The sequence below is a fragment of the Gambusia affinis genome, linkage group LG24 (genome assembly GCF_019740435.1).
Source record: "Gambusia affinis linkage group LG24, SWU_Gaff_1.0, whole genome shotgun sequence".
Classification (NCBI taxonomy): domain Eukaryota; kingdom Metazoa; phylum Chordata; class Actinopteri; order Cyprinodontiformes; family Poeciliidae; genus Gambusia; species Gambusia affinis.
The window spans coordinates 3217386-3228448 of NC_057891.1; the positions used below are offsets into that span (position 1 = coordinate 3217386).

Consider the following 11063-nt stretch of genomic DNA (forward strand, 5'->3'; position numbering starts at 1 on the left):
TTTTCTCCTTCATTTGCAACAGAAACTAAACTAAAATACTGGAAAACATTTTGTGTTTTTACAGAGTTCAAACTGAACACTGGATGGAAAATAAATATTTTCCTTTTAGTTTCAATGATCTTAAAAGTTCCCAACATGTGAGGACGAATAAAAAGTCAAAAGTTTCCAAGTGAAGAATAAAAAGTGTTTCTGCAGATGAAGTGAAATGTGGAGTAAATCGCTCCAGATCTCCTCCGTTGTTGTTCTGAACATGTTGAGCAGTAAATGTTGATTCATCAGCTCAGCTCGGACCTGTGGCTTCTGGATCGGAACTTTGAGCTTTTTTCCTGGATTAGAGACGATTCTGAAGCCACGCCTTCAGTCGCCACGGTCAACGCCTCTTTTTCACCAAAATCCTCAAAAATAGAAGACAAGTTTTAAAAAAAAGGTATTTTAGTGTAGATGAGCGAGTGGCGGAGAGAGTAGGAATACAGGCTGCTTATCTAAAGGTTGTTGGTTCGAGGCCAGCAGGGATCTTGCTGTGTTTTGACTCAAATAAAGAAAAAATTAAAGTAAAATTGGTAGAGTTCAGGACTCGATCCCGCAACCTGTGGACTCCCAGTCCACTTCTTATTCCTCTGAGCTACTGCTCAATACAAAGAAAAATGCTTTCTGCATAAATTTGTCATTAAAAAATCACCACATTTCAACACTTAGTAAGTTTTTGTGGAAAATCTGCCGAGGGAAGAAATGAGGCGAGGAAAAGTGTTGATGGTTTGATCAGAGGACTGCTGGCTGCTTGGAGAGCTTCACTTCTTCACTTCTCTTCGTCTTCACACTTCACACCAAACACTTTACAGATTCTCTTCGGCGACTCTCGTTCAGCTCGGCCGTAAATCCACCGGCAGACTGAAGCTTCGTTTCTTCATCTTTACACAGGAATACTTTCTCTGGGCCTCGACCTCAGAGGGAACAGTTAAAGCCCGACGAGCCGAGCAGAGTCACGTTTCTACAAACGGGAGAGTTTCCGGAGTCTTCGGCAGTGATGAAGGTTAGTTAGACTGATTAAAGCAGAGCTCTGCAGCCTGCAGCTCGTTACGACTGAAGATCACAAACTCAAGTTTAACAAAGAAACTAATACAGATTTCAACCATTTCTCTGTTTTTTAGTGAAAAAAAATTTCACAACAAAATGACATTAAAAGTGTTTAAGTAAATAAATCGGATAAAAATACAAATCACATTTGGAATATTTTTCATTTAAACCTTTTTGTACAATATTAGAAATGAAAGATGCAAATAAACAATTAATTCAGTTTCTTTTTTAAATAAGAAAATAAACATTTAATAAATAAAGTAAATATTTATTAATGTGGTTTTGTGGCTCTGGACCCATTTTATTAAACTGGAAAATAAAAACAAAATAAAATGTCTCTAGATTGTAAAGGTTGCAGACGACTGGACTAAACAAAACCACCATGATGAGGACAAACGGGCCGAACAGAACCGCCAGGAGAGACGAACGATCAGAACCAGAACCAGGAGGGACGGAGAAACGGCGGCAGATTATCTTCAGTTCATCCCGAAACTCTGAACTGTGGAGAAAAAAAGAACTAATTAATTCATCTAAAACAGAACCAGTTCAGTTCAGAACCGTTCATGTTCAAAGTTCTTTTTTTACTATCAAGTTCTCTTAAACTGAGCAGAAAAAAGAAGAAATAAAGAATCGTCACAAACTAACGGTGAGAAAAGAAAATGTTACAAATGAGATGAATTTCAAATCTTAAATTGAGTTATTAATATATTGGTATAAAGATTGGGATTTTGTGATGTTGCAACATTTAAACATTAAAATAATTTCACTTTAAAAACTGAGGTGATTTTTAGGAAGCAGCATGTGAATTAAATTGTTAATATCATAATTTAACTCTTCATCCCAGTTAGACCAAATTTTATCAACTTAAAAGGGGAATAGATTTCTTGAACAAAATCCAGTTTTGAAAATATTTCTAAAAACATTAATGAAGTTGCAACTGAAAAAATGTTTATTGTCTCAAAAATTCAGACACACAAAAAAAGGAATTGATCTTTATTTTTGAGTTTCATTTACAGAAACTCATTACAAGGAAAACTTAAAACATAATTATGACTGCAACTCTTAGAGTCTCCCTGATCCAACACACCTGAATCCAATAACTGAATCACCTCCCAAGTGCAGCCAGGTTCTCCAGAGTCCTGCTAATGACCTCATTATTGGACTCAGGTGTGTTGAAGTAGAGATACATCTAAAAGTTGCAGGAGACCGGCGTAGGGTCCAGAGTGAGTAATAGGACCCGGCCTACAATGGTGCGCTCTTCACTGACGTCATCATTGTGCAACTATATGAGACATGCGCAGTTCTGTGATTGACTGGAATAAAGTAAGTGGTGTCTTTCCACCTGGTTCAACTGAATAATGAATAAAGTGACTTTCTCCGACGTTTCCTGCCCTTAAGACGTCAAAGCGAACAAGAGGAAACTGCGACATTGATAATAAAAGTGCACGACATTTCACAACTCATAACCAGAACTTATAATCAAAGCTGAGAAGTCCGAGTGGTAGCATGTTGTCTTTACGAAGCAAGACAAAGCACAAAATTACACATTTTTAAAGCGCAACTAACAATGGGTAACAATGCGCAACAACATATGGGTCCCAGATGTTTGGTCAGAATATGATACAAATAAATATGAAAGCCAATAACTTACCGAGCAAAGCAGATCAGTTTCAAATGAAATACAGAACCGGTGTTGATCTTCTTCTGGGTGTTACTGGCGGCTGGCAAACCAACTTCAAGTGTATTTACCGCCACCTACAGGACAATCATAGAAGCTCTCACCTGTGCGGTTAGAAGAGAAGCTGGAAACGGAAGGTGAGGATTAACATTAAAGTTTTTATTACTTCTTGTACTTTTCTTTAATATTCTCGTTCAAGATACGTTTGCCCGATGTTAGGATACATGCAATGCACATTATGCAGGAAAAATAAAAAAAATCTGACATCATTATTTGAATGCAAGGGTGTAACTTTGTGTTGCAAGTTGGTGAGGTAGAGATGTGTGTGTGGAGGAGGTGGCGCTGATGGACCCACAGCTACTGGAAGGCCTTTTCTTTTATTACACGTTTTCACTGAGGCTTATGAATGAAATAAGTAATTATTGATATGACAGGAGCACGCGACTTTGACACTTAGGTGGTGGGTGTGTCGATGTGGGAGTGACGTCATTAACTATGAATGGGAAGGTTACTGGCCTGCTGGTTTGTGTGTATGAGGAAGTGGTGAGCGGGGCGGTCAGTCTTTGCAAAGTTTGGAGCATGATTATCAAAATGAAATAAATCGATAAATGTGACAGAACAAAGAAGTGGTTTGGAGTTAATTGATACACGGACAGATGAGATTTCCCGAGTTCACCCAATACGGCCCTATACCATAATTAGTTTGTGCTGTTTTGAATAATAAAACGTGGTTATTATTATTAAGTCTTTGGTGTAAAACCTGATTGAAAATCGATTTATTCACTGCATGTTTATGTCTGTTAAGGTTGAAATGGAACTGAACATGAAAGTATCTCTTTAATCCATTCACACAACCAGCACAACAGAGACACAATCAAAAGTGTCAGATGACTTATTACGCCGCGGTAATAACTCAGAAATATAGTTTGGATGTATTTTTATTTCTTTCCTACTTACGGAAGGTTTCTGTTTATATCATAGGTTTGTGGTGCCGTTCTATCCTAAAGAAAGATATAAAACTTCAAATATTTCACAACGAGATATTAACATTCATGGAAAAACCTTACATAACCTTATATTAAATCAGAAAGTACGGCGGCCACCGTAAGAAAGACTTACGGTATTCAATTATGCCGCATAACTGATCGGTACAGTTTTGCGAGGGAACGCAAAAGAAAAAAAAAAAGCCCATGTCCACTAGGAGGCTCCGTAGTTCCCACCATGGCCACCAGAGGGCGGAAATATCCCGCTCTGAATCTAGAGGTGAGTTTGTAGAGTTGCAGCTGGTTTCTGACTTCTGTTAAGTTGATCACGCTAATATCACTCTCATTATAAATATTATTACTATTAAAAGTATGAATTTAATGTTAATATTAACTCTTCCGCCTACTTTAACATGCAATCAGTGTTTTATCGGTCAGTATGAACTAGAAGGAGCTCCACGGCGTTGAAAACAGCCCGCAGAGACTCTTAACGGAGCTAGCGATGCTAACAGTCTGGCAGCAGCTTCAGAGGAGTTTTGGCTCCCATCAGAGTAGAAACGAAGCTCTAAAACTCTGGTTTAGACGCTGACCTTGCGGTTAGAAGTTAGGAGAATATTTATGATCGATTAAATAATCCTGGAAACATTCAGAAGATTAATGCAGAATAAACAAACTGAACTTCTTTCAGAGCAGGGCGGTTATTGCCCTCTAGTGGACTCAGATGGTAACTACAGCTACTCTAGTAAGCTAGAGAATTGACATACCATATTCACTTCCGGGAGGTACTTCCACATTAAGAGCTGCAGAAACGAGTGAATATTCTCGGTTAGCTTTCATATTAAATAATACGTTTTAGTTTTCCTTTTTCCTCCCGAAATGTGTATTTAAAAGCACCAAATTAAACTCTGTTGATGTTTTCAACCACCACTGTATAATTTTCCTATTCCCAGATAGTTATTTCAAACAGATAAAAGTATTTAAATAAAATTAACAGCAGCAGCATAATATTATTTTATGTGTAATAAATTTATTCACAGATTAATTCAGTCATACAATTAACTAATACCCTAAGTAATATTAACTAGTAATATTTAAACTTTTTATATTTAATTTTTCTCCATTAGATATTTTCATCCCGCTCTGATCTCAGCGGGTTGGATTTTATCACAAGCACATTTTCATTGTTTATATTTTTTCAGGCCTTGATTCTGAAAATTACCGACAGTTAATCTTTTTGAGAAATTTTTCTGAAGTAAGTTTAATTTTCTTTTCCATGTCTGTCTGTGTGAAGGATGCAGAACCTGAAGTCAGTTTAAAGATGGAAACCCAAGAAGGATAATTTAAACACATTTAGTCAAATCACAGAGATAAAATAGTAATCAAATGAAAAAAAATATATAGGTTGTATAGTATTGTTTAACATTAAGATGAGTTCTGATGGACAACATTGTGATACTGAAGTTGAAGAGTTTAATTTAATTGTTCGTTCTGATGTTTTTAATCATATTTTCTGCCTCTTCTCACTTATTTTTATTAACTTTTGTAGTTTTTTGATGTTTTCCTGAGAATTTCTGCTGTTTTTAGAATGTTATAAAATCCTGCTTTGTTATGAAAGGTAAAGCTTTTTTGATGATTAAATGAGTCTTAAATAAACAGCTGTTACTCATTTCTGCCTCCTGGTGGACGGATGACCTTATGACCCCACCACCACGCTGAATGGTGGTGGGTCTTCTGAGGAAACCCTGAAGTTTTCCCAGTAAGGCAGACTCTTCCTGATCCAGTTCTCTATTTTGTGTTAAATGATATTTACCAGTATGACTTTTTGAAAAGTGATATTTTTGTTAAAGGGTTTGATCTGAAACCTTCACCTTCCATTTATCACCCATCAGAAAAGGTTCCTGCTGGGTGGATCCTGATGTCGTGTTTGTAGGTGGAACCTTTTTTTGTTGAGACATGATAGCAACGAGGACACATTCCTTCACAGCAGAGACAGAAACTCATAAACATCTTCCAGTAATCAGCAAGTTAAAACCTGTTTGTAACTCAGCAGGTTTTTAACTTGGAAACATTTCAGACAAACCAGTTCTACAACTTAAAGCCTCCAGGCTAAAAGAGGCCAAAGTTTAAAGAACTTTATGTTCAGGAATGAAGAGGGAAGATCAGGTGAGAATCATCATGGAAAGTTTCCTTCATATCAACTTTAAACATGATTACATTAAATAAATTCATAAAATCTGTATTTGATAAAATATGAACATATCAGATGGTCGTTTCTTCACATGGAGAAACTTCAACATTTCAAGGTTCTTGGTTCTGTTGGCTCAGATTAGAACAAGCAGCAACTATTAGTTTTATTGAAACTGAAAATCTCCATTAATAAAATATTGATTAAAATAGTAAATATATTTAAAACATAAAGAATCTTTAAACTAAAATGTGAATTTGTTTTTTAAAACATTTATTTCCTGGTAGCGATGATCAGATAACACACCTGTGCTGTGAGAGGGGGCGGAGCCTCCGGTGGGTCCGGTTCAAGTTCTGAAGAATCAGGTTTTGTTCTCCAGTGGCTCCGACTCGGTTTGTGTGAACAGAAAGAGAAGCAAAGATCGGATCAGGTGAGTTTTAACTCCACATTCTTCTGGTTTCCAGTCCAGACTGGGTTTTCTCTCTTTGAGCTGCTGGACAGAACCAGATCTGGGCCTGGTTCTGGTTCTGGTTCTGTTTATGATGCAGAGCTGCAGCACCTGGTTTCAGTCAGAAACTCTGATTTTCTCTGAGTTTTCATCTGTAACCAAGACAACAAGCTGAGTTTGCTCCCAGTTTCATAGTGGAGTCAAACTGGTACCAGTAGGTTCTGAGTGTTTGTGGCCCGGCTGAGATATTTGGGTTCCTGGTTGGTGGATGGAAAATATTTTAATATGAAGTCAATAATTTATGGATCAGAGAAGATTTCTCTTGGCTTTCATCACGAAAAAAGGATTAAAAATCAAATTTTTTTCTGGAGAGCTCAGATGTTTAAGCAGAAGAAAACTTTCCTCCACTCATTGCTCTATTTCTCTCATTTTGATTTTTACATGTTTGATTATTAGGAAATCACAAATCTGCAACTGTTAAAACAATCTTACAAGTATAACAGATAGAGGTGTGTAAATGAAGTTTAAAAGAAATTCATTTTCCTCATATTAATCTTTTCATTATTGTCAAACTTGGTTTTCAGTATTCATAAAGGTTTTATTGTTCTACTGAGAGGAATGTAGAACAATAAAATTGTGAGGAATATTTTAGGCATCAGCAGGTTTCAGTGTCTCACAGATTAATTCTTAATCCATCTGTGATTTTCCTTCAGTTTAAGGAGTAAGAAACTGAAGCTGCTTTTCTCTCTGCATGTCTGATCTCGTCTCAGGATTCAGATGTACAGAGCTTCTGTTTGTGCTCTTTTTTTCTAGCCACCAATCAGATTTGTGCAAAGTTGGTCCCTCTGAAGGAATACAGATCTGTTTGATGGGCAAAAAAACAAACAATCTGACATCTTCCTTCCTCCTGGACAGTCATGTTAAAGTCAGACTGTTTGACTCTGAGAGTTTTCATGGGCGAGACATCAAACTTTGAGGTCTGGACCTAAAACTTTACAAAAATTTTAAAATTTACATGCATACCGACCTTATGAAGCCAATACATCTAAATTCCTAGGAGTTGTCAAAATTCAGCATGTGTGAAATGTCAAAATGGGTTGTAGAGGTTTTGGCCTCACCCCTTTTCAATTCTACAGAGTTCTTCAGTTTGGACCCGAAAGACAAGGTCAAAGGACAAAGGCAAATAGGAGGAACTGGGGTTTTCCTTCTGCACGACCAGCTCACCTACATCTCAAAGGACCAGAAAGGCCTTGAAACAAGGAGAAGATAGTTTCAGAGCTTCAAGTCAAGAAGCTGAGGACCGCAACTGGAATGAGGAAAGACTCAATACATGAGGAAAGAGCAGGTATCAATTTACTCAATACCTGCTGAAAACAACTGCTGCCACCTTCACGTTACTGTAGTTAATGCCACCCTTTTCCAACAAACCTCATGCTTCTTCATGCATCTCACATGAAGAAAAACCCAATACGGGTCTAAATCAGTACTCTTCCTGCCAGCACCCAGGCCTGCTACCTCAACATCCATGCAGAGATGAAAGTTGCCTTCACCGATCAGCGCCGTGAGCCTCCTCCTACTGAAACACGTTCTTCTTCATCAGGCCGGTTCTGCTGCTTCTCATCATCACTCAGAAGAAGACAGCAGAGACGGTGAGGACAACTGGTCACCTGAAAGCTAAACACCTGAGCAGGAGTCCAGATGCATTTGTGGAGGAGCTTTAATCAGCTGATGCTAGTGGTAGCAGCAACACAATACTGTCCAGGATTTAAAGATGTTTACGTTTTTGTTTCAGTCTGAAGGAAATCTGATCCTTGAATGACTGAGGATCCTTAACGGGAACATAGAAAAATTTGGTAAGTTGGTGTTTATTTCAGATTTTCTGTGAGGATCAAGTCAGTTTTCATAAAGACAAATTTTAGTTTTAAGAATAAAATAATTTTATTTTTTTGTGGTGTGTGTTGATCATCATGTAATTTAAATGAGTATTTTCCATTTCTAATCCAGGACTTTTTAGATTCCATTCAATCTTCCAAAAATACCAAATTATTTATGAAATAAAGTCTGAAACATAATGAATCTTTCATGTTTTCCAGATAAAAGATGGCGGAGAAACAGGAAGTCCAGCAGGAAGTGGATTTCGGTAAGTGATCAGAAGCAGAAATGAACCGTCTTAAAGGAACAAACTGACCAATCACAGCCCGTGTTGCTGCCATGTGATGAACCTCAGCCTCAGTGTGTATTTATTGTTTTCATGCTTCCTGTTCAGTGAAGCTCTGGTGGAAACATTGTGAGTTTCTGTGAAACCTGAAGGTAAAAACTGAACTCAGATGGAAACAGAACTAAAAGGAACCGAAGTGAAGAACAGGAATATTTACTATATCCAGTAATTCATTTATCCAGTAATCACATCATTTATTACTAATTTATTAGCTCAGATGGAAAGACTGAGATAATAAATGATCAGTCTTAAAGAAGGAGCTGTATGTTAACGGTACTGGTGTAACTGCAGTCAAGCCGCCCGCTTTGTGAATGAGCCTTTATGGACAGAAATCATCTCCGTTCTGTATTTGTACAACTTGATTCGACTATTTTCTGCACTCTAAGGACTCTCTGACACGCCGTCTGTCTTTAAATCCCAGCTGAACACTTTATTGTTCAAACAGGCAATTACACAATCTGTTTATTTTGTTCATTTTAGTTTAGATTTTGTTTCTTTAAAATTTATTATTTTTATTTTTGTAAAAATAATACATTTTTATGTATCATTTAAAAGGTGCCCTGAAAGCACCTTTTAAATGAAATATAAATATATAATTATAATTATTATAAATACTTATACTGCTACAAACAAGGATGTTGCCATGGTTACTGCTTCATGTGGTGGCAGATATTTGAGTATTTTTAATAATTTACATAAATATTTATGGGCAGACCAGCAGCTGCTCTCTATTTTCCGCATATTGGGATTAATAAAAGAAAGGTGCACAGCCACGTGCGTGTTCATGGCTTTATACTTGTGGATTTTTTTTGTGTCCAGAACTTTTCTAAATCTAGTCGTGCGCCAAGTTTTAGTGTGAGAACTGTACAAGCTTTTATGCATGAGAGCCCTGGTGATGATGGTACAGAAAGAGAAAAGTTAGGGAGATGTTAATCAGTCAATATTTCCATCATAATATTCAACAATAATATCAAAACTTTGTGTTTTTCTGAAATAGTTCAGCTTTATATTTAGAATGTGTATCTTTTATTGTTCTTCCTGCAGTGTGGAAATAAAGTGATGAACCAGAAGCTTCATTTGTTCTCATGTAGACAGAATCAGTGTCATCACTCAGATATGAGGCAGAAACACAACAACAGGTTTAGACCTGAGGATCTGATCAACAGACTCTGAGGGGAATCTGGATGGAGCAACATGAAGAGTTGATCTTCATCATGTTTTTCTCTCAGATGTCAGTTTGAATGAATCCTGTTTCTGTTTCTACCTGCAGAGAAAAAACTTTTCAGGGTTCTCCCTGAGTTTGTGAAGAGAGTTTCTGAGGTAATCCTGAAACAGCTCCTTGATGGCCTTCTATTAGATGGGGTCTTTGCACTTTCAGAGATAGAAGATATACTGCAGAAGAACCAAACCAGAGCAGAGAAGGCCCGCGACACCATACTTGCTGTGATGAAGAAGGGAAACGAAGCCTGTAGATTGATGATCAAACGTCTCCAACAGAGAGATTCGACTCTGTTCAACCAGCTGGGTTTGTCCTCTGACTCCTCTGGTCCAGGTGAGACACAGTCTGTCAAGACAAGATTTAAAAATTTGTCACCACAGAAAAAGAGTTAAATATATTAATCTGCTTGATGTTTGATGAGACAATGGATTCTGGGTTCAGCTTTTTGAATATTAACTAAACCAAATGAAAACTAAATGCATTTTAACATGTCATTACTATAACATATTCAAGTGTATAAATTGACAGGTTAATATGGATTATGATGGGATTTTTTTTACCCTGAATGACTGTTAATGAAAAAGTTTTGTACAACTTGTACAGCCAACAGAGATAAAATAAATACTTCTGTAGATTTACTCTTGAATCTACAGAAACAGCTGTGGTCAACTTTCTGATGTTTGCATCGACACTAAGCAATGGAGAACCTCCAGGTTCTGGTTCTGATGGGCTCAAATGAAACCAGATTTTTCACTTTGTCTTATAGAAATTTATTGCTGTATGTAAGAGAGGAAATACTATTTATGGAGTTGTTTTTGCGAAAGGATTCTCTCTGGGTCAGACTGACCCTCCCTTCCTTTGCGTTTGGTCGAAACTTTTCAACTCACATCAGTAAAGAAGAGATTGTATAAAAAAGGTTGATGTTAGGATCCGTGTAACAGAGTAATAAATCTCCCAACTCGCCTAAAGCAGCAAAAGAACCTGAGTCTGGAGTGCATTATTTCCTTTACTTATATATATTTAGGAGTTTAGTCACCTTTCAATTCTCCAACAAAAACAGTTAATATTACGTAGTTTGGTCTTTCATGTTTGTGCAAACTGCAGCTCTGACAGAACTCTGAGCACAGCTGCATTATTTCTCTGTTTTTTATTGCATTTTGTTCCTCAGAGTAACAAACTCAAACCTGGAATATATTCAGATAACCATTGATGTAAATATTCATGAGCATATATACAATCACAGAAAGGTGGTAAGTGG

The 11063-nt window shown here is 37.1% G+C and overlaps 1 protein-coding gene across 1 annotated transcript; it reads left to right on the forward strand.

The window, feature by feature from the left end:
- The first annotated feature begins 8331 nt into the window (after positions 1-8331).
- LOC122827488 (caspase-1-like) lies at positions 8332-10978 on the forward strand. The gene is made up of 3 exons (XM_044110496.1): positions 8332-8508; positions 9857-10138; positions 10974-10978. The coding sequence occupies exons 1-3, from the start codon at positions 8469-8471 to the stop codon at positions 10976-10978; spliced, it is 327 nt and encodes a 108-aa protein (XP_043966431.1). The 5' UTR covers positions 8332-8468.
- The last annotated feature ends 85 nt before the right edge of the window (positions 10979-11063 follow it).